Below are 19,609 nucleotides of genomic sequence, written 5' to 3' on the forward strand. Positions count from 1 at the left end.
GCTATCAAATGTTTAATTTAGGTCCGATATACTGAGTAATCTAAAAAGAATTTTAAAAGATGCCTTGTTTCTATATTACTCCCTCTGAAATTATATAATAAGCATTCCACAGATTGTTTTGTTAGGCTTCAGACTTCAGGTTTTCTTTCACTTTCTTCTTTTCTGCAGTTTTTTTTCCCCCTCCAGGTTATCACTGGGGCTCAGTGCCTGCAGTATGAATCCACTACTTCTGTGGCCATTTCTTCGATGTTTTTGGGTAGGACAGAGAGAAACTAAGAAGGGAGGGGAAGACAGAGAGGGAGAGAGAAAGACACCTGCAGACCTGCTTTACCACTTGTGAAATGCCCCCCCCCTCCCCGCACGCCTCCTGCAGGTGGGGAGCAAGGGCTCCAACTGGGATCCTTGCAAGGATCCTTGTGCTTTGTACCCTGTGCGCTTAACCCAGTGTACCACTACCTGGCCCCCTAGTGTTTTGTTTTGTTTTTTAAGTTTGTGCTTTCAATGTTTATGTCTTCATGTATAAAGCACCAGGATTAACTTTTCCTTTGTGCGGCCACCACCACCAGGAAAAGGGCAGCCCCAATACCCCGCAACCACGCTCCTGCTGACCCCTCCCCACCCCCGCCCAGTGCTGGCCACATCTTGAGGTGACAGCTTTGCCTCCTCCAGGAAGTCACGTCAAGAGAGTGACTTAAGACTTAAGACTTGTTCCTTTGACTTAGAAGAATGTCTTTGAGATGTATCACATGTGTACCAACAGGTTATTCCTTTTCCCTGCTAAGATGTATTCCATCACATGGGCATGCCAGCTTCAAGCCCCAGCACCACATGGGAGGTACTATGTATGGCACTGGGGGAAGTTCCAGTGCTGTGATGTCTCTCCCTCTCTATCTAAATGAAGAGAGAAAAAAGACCTAGGAAAGGTATAACCACACATGCGTGAGGCCAGGACTATGCGAAAGAAAGAAAGAAAGAAAGAAAGAAAGAAAGAAAGAAAGAAAGAAAGAAAGAAAGAAAGAAAGAGATGGAGGAAGGAAGGAAAGAAGGAAGGAAGGAAGGAAGGAAGGAAGGAAGGAAGGGAGGTAGGAAGGAAAGAAGGGGGAAGGAAGGAAGGGGGAAGGAAGGAAGGAGTGATAAAAGATTCTGTTTCTATTTCAAGAGAAGTATTTTAATTGCATATCCACCTTATGTCAGAGTAGATTAAAGTGTTTGATTTTGTTTGTAAAGAATAAGAAAAGCAATCATAGTAGAAAAGAGCTGTTGTCAAGTCTGAACAAGAATGACAAATTTGTAGATTTTAAAACAACATAAAATATTCCAAAAGAAGATTAATGTATTTGATATTAAGACAGAAACTTTGAAACAGTGAAATATGATGTAAATGAAAGGGAAATACCTATAAAGTCAATGTCAGAAAAAGAGCTAAGGGTTATCTATTAATAATATTTTAATTATTAAAATCAGAAGCAACACAGTGATAAATCGCCTTAAGAACCCCCCCCCAGGGGGGAAGCCTGAAGCAATGAGAACATGAAGGCTACTCACATCAAGGAAGGCACAATCAGCTCATATACTCATGAAAAAGTCCAACCTCAACATCCCTTCCAGAAATACAAATTAAAACAATAACAAGGCAGCATGTAAGCCTCTTGAGTTATCAATATTTTAAAATGGTGTGAATATTCAATGCTGGAAAGAAAAGGAAACTAGAATACTCACGGTATGTTCAAGGCAATGTAAATTGCTAATATTTTCCGAGACAACACTTGGAAATCCTCATAAAAATACAAAAAAAAAAAATTCACTCTGGCCTTGAAGCTGACTTTTAGAAATGCATTATAAGGAAATAAAGCATCTATCAGAGAGAGAGGAAAGAAAAAAGAAAAAAAGAGAAAAAAAAAAACCCTGCTCTTAAAGATGAGGTTTCTGGCAGCATGGACAATGTCATTCTCCAGCTAGAAACCTCTGCGCTTGCTGTGACCCCAAGTCCCTCCCCAGTTCCTCACCTGCCTTCCTCCCCATCTCTCCTCTACACCATCCTCACCTCCCCTGCCACCTGGGCTTCTGTCAGAAGGCTCCCTATGTGTTAGTATGCATGAGACCCCTTCTGTTTCATTTGGTTTAAATCCCCCCTGCTTAACACTATTCTATTTACATAAACACTTCATTCTATTTACATAACCGCTGTTAACAAGCACCACCCTCCCTCCAGGGCATTGGTTCAATCCCCACTGTTTCATGATATGTTTTTGCTCCACCCCCTCTCCTTGTCACACTCTGATTGTCACCAGTCACTTTTCTCTCCACCCTCTCTATGTTTCCACCCTCCTGTTTCCACCCTACTTGGCAAGTATATATAAAGACAGCATTGTGAGTTTTAGGGTACCTTGAGTTTAGCTTAGCTCGTCTTAGATTGTGCTGCGTCCTGCATGAATAAAGAGATATTGCCTACAGCTCAACCATGAGTCCCTGGTCGTCTGTTACCCGCCTGTGAAGCCAGCCCGGCGAAAACGACATAACCCGTCGAAAACAACACTATAGCACTCATCACATAGCATACTCCATTTCATTATTGATAGTTTGTTGATGCCAGCCACCCCACCCCCCCACCCCATCAGAAATTGAGGGGCCAGGTGGTGGCACACGTGCTTGAGTGTACAGGTTACTAGGTTCAAGCCCATGCTTGAGTGTACAGATTACTAGGTTCAAGCCCCTGGTCCCCACCTGAAGGGAAGAGGCTTCAAGAGCAGTGAAGCAGATCTGTAGATGTCTATCATTCTTTTTTTTTTTTTTTTTTGCTTTTTAAAAATATTTATTTATTTATTTCCTTTTTGTTGCCCTTGTTTTTATTGTTGTTGTAGTTATTACTGTTGTTGTTGATGTCGTCGTTGTTGGATAGGACAGAGAGAAATGGAGAGAGGAGGGGAAGACAGAGAGGGGGAGAGAAAGATAGATACCTGCAGACCTGCTTCACTGCCTGTGAAGCAACTCCCCTGAAGGTGGGGAGCCGGGGGTTCAAACCGGGATCCTTGGGCTGGTCCTTGCACTTTGCGCCATGTGCACTTAAGCCACTGAGCTACCGCCCAACTCCCTCATTCAATCATTCCCTGTCATCTCAGTTTCTCTTTGTCTCTAGCCAATGAAAAAAAAAAATATATATATATTAAAGAAAATTTAAAAATAAGTTTCTGAAAGCAGGGATCATGTGTTCTTTTTTCTCAAATGAGTTCCTAGCATCTAACACCTGGTATAGAAATTGACCAAGAAAAAATGGCTGGGGCCGGCAAAATGGCTCACCTAGGAGGGTGTCTGCACTGCCATGCGCACAACTCAGGCTCAAAACCCCAGACCACCACATGGGAGTACTGTGGCACTGGGGGAAGTATGAGTGTTGTTCTCTATCTATTTTCTTCCCTATCTCTCTCTTCCTCTCTGAAAAAGTTAGCTTGAAGTGGTAAAGTAACAATGACTTTAAAAAAAAAAAAAAGAGGGTTGGGGAGATAGTACAATAATTATGCAAAAAGACTTTGATGCCTGAGGCTCAGAGGTCCTAGTTTCAACCCCAGCACCACAATAAACCAGAGCTGTTCAGTACTCTGATATCTATCTATCTAAAATAAATATTTTAAAAAGAAGTATTATTTGTTGACTAAGTGAACAAATAGATGAACAAGAAAACTTGTGCAAAATTATGAAGAACCTAGAGAGGCAGCAACAGTGAAAGTGCTAGATGCACTTTAATAAATAAAAGTAAAGAGTCCTAACAATTTGGTCATGGCTAGTGAGTGGCCAGGTGGTGTACACATGGCTAAGTGCACACAGTACAGTGCACATGGACCCAGGTTCAAGCCCCTGGAAAGCTGTGTGAGTGGTGAAGCAGTGCTCCAGGTATCTTTCTGTCTCTTTCCCTTTCTTTACCTCCCTCTCCCCTCTCATTTTTTCTGTCTCTATCCAATAATAAATAAATTTTTAAAAAATGGGTCACTACCTGATCAAACCAGTCCTTTTGAAAATGCTCTTTGCTTTTTTTCTGGATAGAAAATCTTTATTCCATTATCCATATAGGAGACTATTTACATTTGAACGATTCTAAGGGCTCTGTTTACCCTTGGAAGACTTTTTGAAATTCCAGTCAGTGAGAATGCACTATGGTGAGATTTTTGACAACTAAGTAGGTTTTCCCCTAAGCTCTTTTTCTAGTCATATGGAAACATATGAAGAGACAGACCAAAAGCACTGGAATGAGCATATTAGCAATGTTATTTCTGTCATACAGTTGGAGTTAAAGCCAATTGAGGGAGATCTACAGGTGTTAGGAGCAAAGTAGAAGTCAACTTTGGATCAATAAGGATATCAGTTATTACCACAGCCTCCCAGGTTCTCTCAGTCCTGGGCAGCACCATGTCTGTACTAACAGAAGCCCTGGGGCTTAAGTGTTGGCACTGCAGGATTAAGGTACCAACTGCCATGTAGGGAGAGCAGACCAGGATTGTGCAAGACTGGGAGGAGATGTGGCACAACTAAAGAATTAATAAACTAAAATATCCTAGAAACATAGCCAGAACAGGACTGGAGAAATAGCTTACCAGATAGGGTGTGTGCCTTCCTAAAGCCCAGGTTCAGGACCAAGAACCAACTGGAAGTACTATCTTGTCGCTCTTCTCTCTGTCTCTATCTGAATGAAAAAATGGCCCAGAATGGTGAAATCATATATATGTCAGGCCCTGCATATATATACACACAAACACACACACACACACATCAGAATATAGCCCAGAGAGATAAAGACATGATTAATCTAAAAGAGTCTAAGCAACATGGGAATGGAAAGGAAAGATCTAGTATGTTCCATAACAAAAGTCAAGTGAGAATAGGATGGAGGCAAAAGTAGCTGAAACTGTTGTAAAATCTATGAAAAGCACTAAACCTCCGAGCGAGGTGGTATGAGTCCAGGAAGGTTAAATAAGCAGACATCTATGACATAACAAGTTATAGGGGAACTGGAAAGGCACAAAAATAAAGAGGAACTCTGAAACATAATTAAAAATTGAAAATCATATCACTTACAAATTATTTGCATTTAGACAACAGGTTCTCAAAAACAACAGCAGAGGCCAGATAACCACAAAGAACATCTCCAAAATGCTAACAGAAAGTCACTCTCAAACACAAATTCTATTTCCTGATAAACCTTCATTAAAGAAGGGGAAGGGGGCCAGTAGTGCAAGGACCAGTGGAAGGATCCCATTTCCAGCCCCCAGCTCCCCATCTGCAGGGGGAGGTGACTTCACAAGCGGTGAAGCAGATCTGCAGGTCTGCAGGTGTCTGTCTTTCTCTCCCCCTCTGTCTTCCCCTCTTATCTCGATTTCTTTCTGTCCTATGTGGCAGCAATAACAATAATAACAAAAACATGGGCAAAAAGGGCAACAAAAATGGGAAAAATGGCCTCCAGGAGCAGTAGATTTGTAGTGCTGGCACCAAGCCCCAGCAATAATGCTGGAGGCAAAAAATGAAATGAAATAAAATAAAATAAAAAGACAGTAATAAAAATAAGGGAAAGATTCACTTATCATTAGAGGAATGCAAGTTAAAACTACACTGAGATACCATCTCACACCTGAGAGAATGGCTTACATCAACAAACCAGGAAATTACAGGTGTTGGAGAGGCTGAGGAGAAAAGAGAACTCTGCTACACTGCTGGTGGGAATGCAGACTGGTACAACCACTTTGGAAGACTATATGGAGAGTCCTTAAACAAAAATCAAATTACCTTAAGATCCAGCAATACCACTCTTAGGCATTTATCCAGTGGACATTCAAGCATTAATTAGAAGGTGTATATGCACCCCTGTGTTCATAATAGCTGCATTATTCACAATAGCCAAGGAGTGGAATCAGCCTAAATGCCCATCAGCAAATGACTGGCTAAAGAAGTTTAGGGAAATATATATATATATATGTATATATATATATATATGTATATATGTATTTATATATATATATATTTCATGTAATATTACTCACCCTACAATAAAAAAGATTATACTGTATCCCTTGGTACAAAATGGATGGAACTAGTGGTAATTATGCTTAACAAAATAAGTAGATAAAAGACAACTACTAGATAGTTTCACTCATCTGTGGAATCTAGAGGTTTGATTTACATGAACTTGGCAAAAAAAAATTCAAACAAAACAGAAGCAAGCAAACTGTTTATAAGACTTGGGGTGGGGCCGGATGGTATAGCACAGGATCATGGTTGGAGCCCCAGCTCCCCACCTGCAGGAGGGTCACTTCACAGGTGGTGAAGCAGGTCTGCAGGTATCTATCTTTCTCTCCCCCTCTCTGTCTTCCTCTCCTCTCATTTCTATTTGTCCTATCCAACAATGACAGCAAAAACAACAATAACAACAACAATGATAAACAACTAGGGCAACAAAAGTGGGAAAATGACATCCATGAGAAGTGGATTTGTAGTGCAGGCACTGAGCCCCAGAGAAAAACCTGGAGGCAAAAAAAAAAAAAAAAAAAGACTTAAGAGAACTATGGTGGCTATCTTTGGAAGGTTAGAGGGTGGGGAACTTTGGTAGTGAGTGTGGTGTGGAACTACACATTGTAATCTTGTAATAAACTATTAATAATAAAAAATTATTTTAAAAAGGAAGAATGGGAAGAGAAAGGCATGTTGGAAAGCAAGTCTGAACATCTCAACTCACAAATCCTCACTTGAAATTTTTTTTAAAAAACTTTTAAAGGATATCAGGGGATCTCTAATAAAGCCTGGACCTTACTGTGCACCAAGCCCTAGATGCAAGCACCAACACTACAGTGGGACACCAGTGCATTAAGGGAAGCTCCACAGATGGCATGGCAGTGCCCTAACAAGAGCAGTGGAGTCCTCCTGCAGGCACTGAGCCTAGCAATAACCCTGATAGAAAAGAAAAATTAAAGAAAGAAGGAAGGAGCAAGATTTAGGAAGCTAGGTGGTGACACACTTGGCTAAGTGTACCTATTACCATGGGCAAGGGCCTGGGTTCAAGCCTTCACTTCCCACCTGGATGGGGGATACTTTATTTTATTTTTTTATTTCTTTATTGGGGAATTAATGTTTTACAGTCGACAAATACAATAAAATACAATAAATACAATAGTTTGTACATACATAACATTGCTCAGTTTTTCATATAGCAATACAACCCCCACTAGGTCCTATGTCATCCTTTTCCCGAACCTATATCCCACCCCCACCCAAGAGTCTTCTACTTTGGTGCAATACGCCAACTCCAGTTCAGGTTCTACTTGTGTTTTCTCTTCTGATCTTGTTTTTCAACTTCTGCCTGTGAGTGAGATCATCCCATATTCATCCTTCTGTTTCTGACTTATTTCACTTACCATGATTTCTTCAAGCTCCATCTAAGATGGGCTGAAAATGGCAAATCACTATTTTTAGTAGCTGAGTAGTATTCCATTGTGTATATATCACAACTTGCTCAGCCACTCATCTATTGATGGACACCTGGGTTGCTTCCAGGATTTGGCTATTACAAATTGTGCTGCTATGAACATAAGTATATACAAATCTTTTTGGAGGGGTGTGTTGGGTTCCTTAGGATATATCCCTAGGAGGGGGGGGGCATACACTATAAGCAATGAATCAGGCCTGCAGTTATCTATCTTTCTCTCTCCCTCTCTCCCTCCTGTCCCCTCTCAATTTCTCTCTGCACTACCCAATAAAATAGAAGGAAAAATAAAATGAAAAGAGAAATAAAAAAGGCTGCCAGGAGCTGTGGATTCATAGTGCTGGCACTGAGTCCCAATAATAACCCTGGTGGCAATAAAAAAATTAAAACAAATAAATAAAGAGGAATAAGATTTAGAATGCAGTCATGAGCAAGTAAACTGATAAACACTCAAACAAACACAGACCATATGAAAAAAACAATAATGATGACTAATTCAGACCATGTCAAAACAAGGCAGAAACAAAACAGCAGTCAAAAAAATTTGACAGGGCTTGTTTTACTCGGGGCACAAGAAACATTAACTAATGTTTTTGACTTTATAAGTTTTGACTTTATAAGTTTACAACACACATTAAAAATTAAAATTAGGAACAGAAATAAAATAGCTAAATCTTATAACAGTGGAGGGGGTGAAAAGAGTGATAAGGAAAACTCAGCAAGAACCAAACACAGTGGAGAACAGGAAAAGATAAAGAGCAGAATAACCATAGAAAGTCAACAATAGGGAGCTGGGCGGTAGTGCAGCGGTTAAGCACAGGTGGCGCCACGCTAAGTGCAAGGACGCCTGCAGGGGAGTCACTTCACAGGCGGTGAAGCAGCTCTGCAGGTGTCTGTCTTTCTCTCCCCCTCTCTGTCTTCCCCTCCTCTCTCCATTTCTCTCTGTCCTATCCAACAACAACGTCAATAATAACTACAACAATAAAACAATAAGGGCAACATATGGAAATAAAGAAAGAAAAAAACTTTAAAAAAAAAAAAGTCAACAATAAAGTGATATGGGAAAAGTCTAAATGTGCCTGCCCATCACAATAAATGGAAATAAACTCAACAGGACCATTCAAAAGGCAAACGTGTCTATTTAGATCTTAAAATGCAGATGTATTCTATTTTACAAGAAACACACCTAAAATATGATTTTAAGAAAGTGAAAGTAGAAATTGGAAAATGATATACTTAAGAAATACTTAGCAGAAGAAAAGCATCATGGGGATTTTGTTTTATTTTAGGTGCTAGTTTCCTCTTCATTTCCACTCCTGGCAATTTCCCTTAACGTCCTATGAGCATAGCGTAATTTTTAGAAGTATGTTTAAAATATCTTAATGGCTGATTAGCTGTTTTGCTAAGCCAGAAATTGAAACCACTTGTTTTATTAAATGGGCATTCTGTTTTATCAAATGGGAATTCCACAATTTATGAACATTTGCATTTCACTTAAAAGTCACTTTTCTACCACAATATATAGCACATTTAAAAAAAACTAAGGAGTGTTTTGTTTTTACATTGGAATTTTCATTAAAAAATTTTTTGTTGTTGTTGTCTCAGAACTACAATTTCACATCTCCTCAAAATATGTGTCAGTCCACCTCACCCAACCACCAAAGTGCCACTTCTCTCCACCAGAGGGCATTGAGCCCCTGTCTCTTCTAGTCCCCCACCCCCTTTAGTAACTTCAAATATACATATAGAGAATACAAGTTTAGGTATACTTAGATGAGTACTTCACTTTCAGATAAGATAAAATATAAAGTGGGTTGGATAAGAGAGTATGCATGTAATTATAAAGGAAACAGTTGACAAAGGAGATAAGACAAATCTTTACTTCCAGATATGGGTACTAGGAGACATACCTAGTTCATAATTCACAATATTGCTATATGGGCATCATCTTCTTGCTGTCCCTTGTGCTCTGACCCAGTGAGGATTCTGGGTGAATATGGAAAAGGGTATGGGCCCTGAAATCCCTGGACCACTGGCACACTCTGGCTGACTTCAGCCTCCTGCTATGCTAGATTCCTAACTGTACCCATCAGTGTGCATGTGCATAGCTGTCATCACTCTGGCACATCTCTCTGACTTGGGACTATCTGCCTCGTTAAGGTCATCCTATTTTACGTGATCCCATTGATAAGAACAAAATATAAGATGAGGCCCTGGTTTCATTTCCTTGAAGCCACAGTTTCCAAGAGTCTCTTTCTTAGTGGCACTGAGGACTTATTGCATTTATTTCTGCATTCTTAGCACTTCCCACGGTGTCTAATAGTGAAAAACACTCAATTTACATCCATCAAAGTTATAATTTTGAAGGCTTTGAAGCCAATATAAAGAATGCCTATAGTATGCATTCCTATTTTTAGAAACTCTAGATGTCCTAGGCTACAAATATGTAAAGTTACATATGTGTAAAAAAAAAAATCTAGTGGAGGATGTAAAAAATGGAAATAGTGAATTTGTTGTGTACAGTAGGTGGTGAATTCTCGGTTTTAACTTTAATTGTTGCCATTAAGTTATCTTTGTTGATTTTTAATGCAATATGAAGAAACAGCCATACAACGTTTAGCTATAAAAGAAAATATTCATGAGATCACCTCTCCAAAGATAGGCAGGACAAAAGAGCTGCTTCCTGGGTCATGTGGATTTATCATCTAGACTCTAATTTTGCTTCTTTCTAACTCTGAGAGTCTCAGGGGTATCTGGGATTCTGTCTGGAAATACAGGTGCTGTAGGAAATGGCCCAGCACTTCTGGAATTTTCTCCTTTTTCTCTCATGCCTTCTTTCAAGGTAACTGCAAAGTGTCCAGAGTTGTATAGGATCATCTTTCAACTGGCTTTTATCCTTCTTCTCCTGAGATAAGGCTCTAAATTACCCAAGCAGAAAACCAGGTAAGTTTAGCAGTTCCTTTCCCAGATTTTAGATCTAGAAAAGCCATTTCCACCTGAAAGGAAACAGGGATCCTTGGGAAAATGACTGATCACAGGCCCAGGACAGATTAAGCCAGGGCATGTGGAACATTCTGTCATGCAGAAAGCAAGAAAGCTAACCGAGACTACTGATAGCAGTGTGTCAACAGGACTCAAAAGTCAGCACAAAGAGGCTACCACTAGCCAAGAAAGAACAAATGAGTGCAGTGAGAACAAATAATGAACTGACAGAATATGTTTAAATTTATGACTTTGTAGCTTTCAAGGAAAAGAAAAAAGCACCCATTATTCATTTTTGGAGAATGCCAGGGAATCAATTCATTATTTTGAAAGGTAATACGTGAAGGGAAAGAAACTAGAATACCCTGCCTTTCCCTGTACTAACTATGCTGTTGCCAAATAGCTAGAGAGAGGAAATTCTCATGGTACAAGTATCTCAACCATTGCAGGAAATAACAGAAGTAGGATGTCAGCACTTAACAGTCGCTAGTGAATTCATTATACAGGTCTCATCAACAATGGCTGCTAACATTCCAGAAAGAGAGGCAACTAGTCTGTATGTGGTTGTCACCATTTATGAATTCCTCCTGCCAATAAATAAATAAAAGTTGAACTTGGGTCTGTATATCCAGCAGTTTAGGGGGCAGGTAGTGTGGAGGAAAACAGAGGGCCTGTCAACATGGGCTACAGATAATCAGGTCTAGATTATAAGAAACTCCATTATAGTCCAGATTTCAACAAGCACATCACCACGGAAAAGATTAACAAATGGGGAGAAAACCTATCAACTAAAAAAGAATTTACAGCCAATTGCTCCACTGCAGTGTACAGATTTTATTTGGATCTTGACTCAGACAAAAGAAAAACAGCAACAAACAATTTGAATCCTGACTGTGTATTTGGAATATAACTATATGTGAAAGCAGTATTTTCCGCTGTTTTAAAGCACTCATATTGAGAGACATAATGAGATCTTTTCAATGAAATGTGGTGACTGGTACTTGCTTCTGAAATAGGTGAGGCTGAGGGAAAATGGGCAGGGATTCACCTAAAGTGATTGACCATGTATTGAATGTGGAAGCTAGGTAGTGGATACATTGGTGGTTTCATTTATATAATTCTCTTTACTTTTGCATGTGATTGAAATCTTTAGTAGTAAAAAAAAAAAAAAGAAAGAAAGAAAAGTCTAGAACGTTAATAAAAAAATAAATGAAGCTCTCTCCTTATTCTTACAGTTGACGTTTAGAAAAAAAAAAAATGTCAAGGGAAGAATGGAGCTCTTACCTTCTCATTAGCTGGATAAAAACTCTTCTTGGTAGCCGGTACACAAAGGTGTCAAGGACAATCTTCAGGTAATTCAAAGATATAAAGCCACCTTTGGTGGGGTCCCCTGCACTCAGGGCTTTTTCAACATGTTCATAGGACTTCGAAAACTGTAAAATAAGAGTGTGGCATTCATAAACAGCAATTTCACGGAGCTTTCCAGTAATTTTATTTTTGCCAAAACCTCTTCTCATTTTCCTCTCCACTACCTGATCAAAAGGTTACCATGGCATGTACTGAACTTCAAATGTTTAATTGATGAGTTCACTACAAAACAGTATCCCCAGCCACAGCTACTCAGTTGACAAGGCAGACAAGTTACTCAGGGAAAAAAAAAAAAAAGCACAGATAATAGCTCTACCTCAACTTTTAGAGCTAAAAATACTCAGTGGATCTGCCAGTTTGATACATCTTTCTTAATATACTTTCAAGTTATTCCTACTGTGAACCCACACTAAGATTCTCCTGATTAAGTCAGGTCAATCAAACAAAAGAGCTGGCAACATTTTATTAAAAATAGAAGTAGATTTTACAGTAAGAAAAAAAATATTAACACAAGGACTGCATAAACATAGCACACATTGGGCATTTTTTTAATTATTCTTTTTTTATTGGAAGTTACAAAGAAAGAACCAGGGTGAATGATTTTGCTCTAGGGACTTCCAAAATGCAATAAAGTAGGTTAACCACTGATTTTTATATGATTCATAAAAATTCTAGGAAAATTGATTTTTATTTCCAAAGGTTTTCCTGCTGTTTATTATTGAGTAATAACGATATTCTCCGATATTTCCATCCCTCTCCACTATGACTGGATTAGGTTTTTTTCCTGCTAACTGGGAAAAGAATATAGGCAAAATGGCCATCCTTAGTGCAAAAAAAGTGACTTTAAAAAAAAAAAAACTGCTGGAACATGAAAATAGCTGCAAGAAGAGTCTCTATCCACTAGCAGCTTCATTAAAATCCCCTGAGGGTGCACAGGAACACAGGAAATTTAAGTAAAAGCTCTCTTAAAGCATTGAGATTATAGGGCCTAGCATTCAGGAAAAAAAAAATCACATGAAATGAACCCCGACTCAGTATACCCGTGTCTGTGGGCCACTGGAGGGAAGGTTCCTTGATCTCAATAACTTTCTTCTTTCAGGACAGTGCTTCAGACACAAACAGGAGCCATAAAAAGCAAAACCAAACAAACAAACAAAAGGGACAAGGAGTAAAACAGAAAACAGAAGTGTCTTTGTGACACCTGTGAGCCCTTAGGAATTTTCATTTTTACTGTTGCAGCGAAATTAAAGTAAAAACAAAACACAAGCAGTTTAGCAAAGTATCAAAAAGGACAGAAAGATCCCTGGAAGTCTCACTATCCACAATTTTTTGTATCCTGTGCCCAAAACTCCCAACATGATCATAAAGACATGTTTTAACACTTTATAAAAATGAGCCCCTACTAAACTTACAGGATTAGCTAATTATGTCTTTATTTAATAATATAATTGATGCACCTGATTGGTGCACATTACCACATTCAAGGATCCAGTTTCAAAGCCCGCTCCCCATCTGCAGTGAAGCAGTGAAGCAGGTGTCTCTCTTTCATTCTCTCTTTCAATCTCCCCTACCCGTCTCAACTTCTCTCTGTTCTATGAAATGAAAGCGAAAAAAAGGAAAAAATGGCTACCGGAATGGTAGATTCATTGTGCAGGCACTGAGCCCCAGTTATATATATATATATATATACCAATATATATGAATATATATACCAATATATACCAATATATACATACATATATATATTTGGGAGTAGGGTGGTAGCGCAGTGGGTTAAGTGCACATGGCACAAAGTGCAAGGACCGGGTAAGGATCCCCATTCGAACCTCCGGCTCCCCACCTGCAGAGGAGTCGCTTCACAGGTGGTGAAGCAGGTCTGCAGGTGTCTATCTTTCTCTCCCCCTCTCTGTCTTCCCCTTCTCTCTCCATTTCTCTCTGTCCTATCCAACAACAATGACATCAATAACAACAACAATAATAACTACAACAATAAAACAACAAGGACAACAAAAGGGAATAAATAAATAAATAAAAATTAACAAATATTTATATATATATATTCATGAAATGGTTCTCATCAGCATTATGTAATGTAGCTACATTACACTTTTCAGTGATATATAGGTGTCATAGTGTTAACAGACAAGCAGAAGGCAAATCCATTTTCCATGATTATACATCTAAATTTTATAAATGCTCAAGTAAATGAGGTTTCCCTTGTTATTTGGTATCACAAAACCCTTTCCTTTTCTGTCATGCCACTCAAGAAAAGCTGTACTTATGAACATGCTTGTCTAATATGTTTCTCCTTAATCTAAGGCCATATGATCTCCATGAAAGAGAACTATGTCTATTTTAATCACATCAGAGACCTAGAATGAAGCACAATTTGGCGTACAATTGACAGTCAACAAAGATGTGTTAAAATGAATATTTTTTTTACCATTAAAGAAATGTTCTTTTAAAATGTTGCAAATTGAAGCTGGCAAGATAGCTCACTGGGTTAATGCATCTGCATTGTTATGTGTAGAGCTAGGTCCCCACTGCCCTGGGGGAAACTTCAGTTCTATGGTATCTTTTCTTTTCTCCTTATGTCTCTCTGTGTCTTCCTCTTTCTATCTGGAAAAGTCAGCTCAGAGTGGTGAATCCCAAGCAGCAACAAAAATAAAAGATTGAAAAAAATGTTAAAAACTACTCATCACAACAGTAATAAAGGGAAATGAACATTAAAATCATAATGGAGAAGCTATTTCATCTGCATCAGACTGATGAAGATATAAGAATACAGCAATATCAATTACCGGCGAACAAGCAGAATAACAGAAACTCCTCACTTGCTTCTGTTGGGTGTCTATATTATTTTTTGGAAAGCATGGACATCTATACCTATGTTCAGAGCAGCACAATTCATAATAGCTAAAACCTAGAAGCAACCCATCACTTTCCTGCATGCTTCTCTCAATTCACACCAAATGATATTGCATTGGCCAATCCCAACCTAATCAATGCAATGAGTACCACCTCAGCATGCTTTACTTCAGACTGCGTCCAGAGACTTCAGGTGTGGAATGACAACCCTTCAGCTTCATTACTTAGGTGAGACCTTTCCTTTCATAGTATTCTCTAATTCCATTCCAGGTGGTTCACTTCCTAACAAAGTCCCAAGACCTAGATATAGACCAGGTCCCCTGAGCTAGAGCATATGTTCACAGGTATGCATAAACTAGGGCAAAATATATACCTGAAAGCAAAAGTACACAATAGTCTGCAGTGTGTACCCCCCAACACTTCATCTGCACTATTCCAGCCTTTAGGTCCATGATTGTTCAACAATTTGTTTGGCTTTGTATATTAACTCTCTTTTCAGCCACCAGGTTCCAGATGCCAGCATGATGCCAACCAGACTTCCTTGGACAGATGATCCCACCAATGTGTCCTGGAAATCAGCTTCTCCAGAGCCCCACCCTACTAGGGAAAGTGAGAGGCAGGCTGGGAGTATGGATCAACTGACCAATCAATGCCCATGTTCAGCAGGGAAGCAATTACAGAAGCCAGACCTTCCACCTTCTGCATCCCACAATGACCTTGGGTCCATACTCCCAGAGGGATAAAGGATAGGAAAGCTGGGAGTCGGGCTGTAGCGCAGCGGGTTAAGCGCAGGTGGCGCAAAGCACAAGGACCGGCATAAGGATCCCGGTTCGAACCCCGACTCCCCACCTGCAGGGGAGTCGCTTCACAGGTGGTGAAGCCGGTCTGAAGGTGTCTATCTTTCTCTCCTCCTCTCTGTCTTCCCCTCCTCTCTCCATTTCTCTCTGTCCTATCCAACAACAATGACAACAATAATAATAACTACAACAATAAAACAACAAGGACAGCAAAAGGGAATAAATAAATAAAATAAAATATTTTTAAAAAAAAGAATAGGAAAGCTATCAGGGGAGTGGATGGGATACGGAGATCTGGTGGTGGGAATTGTGTGGAGTTGTACCCCTCTTATCCTATGGTTTTATTAATGTCTCCTTTTTTAAATAAAAAAAAATATGAGCTATCTAAAGGGAAGGCTTGAAGACAAGATAACATGACAATAAGAAAGATGAGAAGGGATATTTCAAAGCTAAGAAAATAGAAAACAAAAAATAATACCATTACAGGAAGTAATAAATTGGAAAGTAGATTTTAAGACAAGGATGAAATTAAAGTTAATAGTAAAGCAATGAATTGAATGAGTCTTCCTTAATGAAGGGAAAGTAAAAAACCAAAAGGATTAAAGCCACTAGAGAGAAGATACTAGATACTGAGAAAAGGCAAAGATGATCTATTATAAGCAGAACTGGGGGGGGGTCGGGCGGTGGCGCAGTGGGTTAAGCACATGTGGCGCAAAGCGCAGGGACCGGCGTAAGGATCCCTGTTCGAGCCCCCGGCTCCCCACCTGCAGGGGAGTCGCTTCACAGGCGGTGAAGCAGGTCTGCAGGTGTCTATCTTTCTCTCCCCTTCTCTGTCTTCCCCTCCTCTCTCCATTTCTCTCTGTCCTATCCAACAACGAATTGCGTCAACAAGGGCAATAACAATAGCCACAACGAAGCTACAACAAGGGCAACAAAAGGGGGGAAAAATGGCCTCCAGGAGCGGTGGACTCATGGTGCAGGCACCGAGGCCAGCAATAACCCTGGAGGAGGAAAAAAAATAAAATAAGCAGAACTGGGAATACCACTGATGGGAAAGAAGATGAAAGGAATAAGGGAGGGGAGAGAAGGAAGGAGACTTAATGTTAAGACAAAAGGAAAAAATATATTCCTGAAATCAAGGAAGAGCTAAATCAAAAGAATACAACCATCTATGTTCTAGGTAACTTGACAAAGTACTCCATGCCAAGACAATTTAGCTTTACTTTGTAATTTTTCAAGTGTCAAGAAAAATACCTTAGGAATTCAGATAGGAGAAAATAAAAACCACAAACAAGACAAATGGGGGGGGGAACCCCAACAGCTGACCTCAGGCCTCTTCTAAGAAAATCCAATGCCAGAGACCATGGAAAAATAGAACAGCTAGAAAAAGAATGTATGCTAGAAGAAAAATATGCAGCCAAATTGTTATTCCAGTAGAGACCAGAGGCGGACAGTCTAAAGCAAAAGGAATAAAGTCCTTGTGAGCCTTTCTTAAGGAAATTACTTGGCAATAAAACCTAACCAAGCAAAGAATAAATCATACTAAAGAATTCTGAAAGGGATTAACTGTGGGAAGCATTGAATCATAGTGGTATGCATCAAACCTATATAAATACAAAATGAAAGCAAAACAACTGGCAGATGCTGGTAACAGAACAGGGTATAAACATTGAAAACTCAGTGTAAGACCAAGTATCAATACCAACAATTGTGAGGTGGGAGGGAGGGAAGGGGGAAAAGCACCCGAAGTGCCTATCATTGTGAACAGAGTCAGCCCCCACAGCAAACAGGACATCTTTCAAAAATGGTGTCATTTCTCCAGTTTTTAATAGTTTGTTTTCTTCATCTCATTTCTTTCCTCAAAGTCCCTTCTGGGTACTCGATATCTCTGTGTAGATTTCTCCAAAGTTCAGAAGCTCTGTGGGACATTACCATCAGCTAGAAGGCTGAAGCTATTGACTCCTGAGCTTACTGACCGGAGGGTTCTTTGGGCAAGCTGATACAACCTCAGCAAGCCTTACCCCATGAAGCTAGGATGGCAATAGCACCTGGGGCAGCTGTGCTGTGAAGACTGACTAGGAGAACACCTGCAAAATGCTTAGAACGCTGTCCAGCACATGTAGCCCTATGAAAGGGTTAGTCATGAGATGATGGTGTTTCTTCTATTGCATCTAGGGAAATAAATTCAATGTGCCTTCTTTGTTAAAAAAAAAAGGGGGGGGCGGAGTATGAATGATTCTCTTCCTATACAATTATTTCTACACACCCTCTGATGCAGCCATCCTTCTACTGATAGGAATAAAGATAGGGTTAGAACTATGTTTACCAAATGCTGCCTTAGAGTATTTTTAGGTAACAGATGTTGAATGACTTCTTTCTTTCTTCTTTGTACTTTTCAGACATCCTTACATAAGTTTGTGTATGATGGCCATATATTTGGTAATGGTCATGTTTTTATGAAAACAGTAACTTCAAACACAAGAGAAAGCAAGTTCAGAACTAGGAATAACAAAGAAGATCACCTGGGACCACAACAAGACAGGACTAGAATGACTTTGGGAACCCACCAAATAACTGGTGAGTGCAAATATGTGTGGCTAGTAGATAGAGAGGAGCCTAAGGAGAGAATGCGGCTGGTAACAGTCTGGCAGTTTACTGGTTGAGGCACCACCTTCAGTCTGTTTTGCCAACAAAAAGATTGCTGACCCTGCAGGTGGGGAGCCAGGGGCTTGAACCGGGATCCTTATGCCAGTCCTTGTGCTTTGTGCCATGTGCACTTAACCCACTGCGCTACCACCCAACTCTCTCTCTCTCTCCTTCTTTATCTCCCCTCCCCTCTCAATTTCTCTCAGTCTCCATCCAGTAATAAATAAGTAAATAAGATTAAAAAAAAAAAAAAAAAGACTACTGAAAGGAGGAGAGGACTCCCCTAAGACTCACCAAATGCAACTGTGAGTCTCCATTGCTACTGCCTCTCAGAGGCTGGAGCAGCAGGAGGGAGGCCCTGCGCTGACATGGGGGGTTGGGGGGGACAGAGAACTGACCAGGAAACTCAGGAGAAGATCTATACTTGGTGACCTAGTAGTGGGGCTGTAGAGTGGGAGCCTTTCCACATTATTCTCCTGATGAGAAGATGGTGAATAATTGTCTCAGAATCTACAGACTATAAACGGGACTTATTTAGACACTAGCAGGACCCACAGTGCTGTCCAGCTTAGCAGAGAAGCTGAATTGAGCTGGAAGCTTTGGATCCTTGGTGTGAGAGTCTCTTTGCATAACCACTGTGCTATCTCTCCCCCACCCTGCTTTCTCTCTTGGTCAGGAGTGAATGATTAAGCTAAGAAGCCAGTAGGCTTTTTTATAGTTTAAAAGCCCTTTTTTATAGTTTAAAAGCCCCTTTTTTATAGTGAAGAAAAAAAAAAAAGAGGCTTTAACAGCCGCTGTGCTCCAACTCAGGGATTAAAATATTGAAACTGTTAATTTTCACAAGTGTGAACTCTTTAAGTACCTTACTTAGACATAAGTCAATCCAGGCAAGACTGATCAGTAAATTGAAAAGTACTGAGAGAGGGACCTTATAACATACTATATAGAATGGTTAAACCAACGAGAAGAAATATTGAAGAAATGAACTAGGACAGAAGTCAAGCTAAAAGCCCCCCAAAGATTGAAGCACAGACTAATGAGGACAACATCCAAATGCTAGCTAAGGAAATAGTCACAGGAGTGAGTAAAGAGTTTGAAAGAATTGTCATCAGAAATGCAGAAACAACAAATGACTCTGGAAGAAAACACTAATTATCTCAAGGTTATTAGAGACCTGAAAGCTGAATTAGCTGAGCTAAGAACACAACTAACTGAACAAGCTAAAACAGTATCACAACAGGGTAACAAAATAGATGAACTCCAGAAAACAGTAGAGGGGAGAGGGAATATAATAAATGAGGCTGAAAACAGAATTAGCAAGATTAAGGACAAATTAGAGACAACTAAAAAAATAAGAGACCTCAGAAAGAGATTAAGAGATACTGAAAACAACAACAGAGACATATGGGATGACTTCAAAAGAAATAATACATGCATTATTGGCTTACCTGAGGAAGAAAGAGAGGGAGGGGAATAAAGCATTCTT

The 19,609-nt window shown here is 39.8% G+C and overlaps 1 protein-coding gene across 2 annotated transcripts in view; it reads right to left on the reverse strand.

The window, feature by feature from the left end:
- EFCAB6 (EF-hand calcium binding domain 6) overlaps positions 1 to 19,609 on the reverse strand; it is a 259,282-nt gene that overhangs the window by 172,522 nt on the left and 67,151 nt on the right. For both annotated transcript variants that reach the window (XM_060189120.1, XM_060189121.1), the window contains one exon: positions 11,729 to 11,877. In XM_060189120.1, the coding sequence (XP_060045103.1) occupies positions 11,729 to 11,877 (149 nt within the window). The remainder of the gene's footprint in view (positions 1 to 11,728; positions 11,878 to 19,609) is intronic.

The sequence above is a fragment of the Erinaceus europaeus genome, chromosome 4 (assembly GCF_950295315.1).
Source record: "Erinaceus europaeus chromosome 4, mEriEur2.1, whole genome shotgun sequence".
In the NCBI taxonomy this organism is placed as follows: Eukaryota; Metazoa; Chordata; class Mammalia; order Eulipotyphla; family Erinaceidae; genus Erinaceus; species Erinaceus europaeus.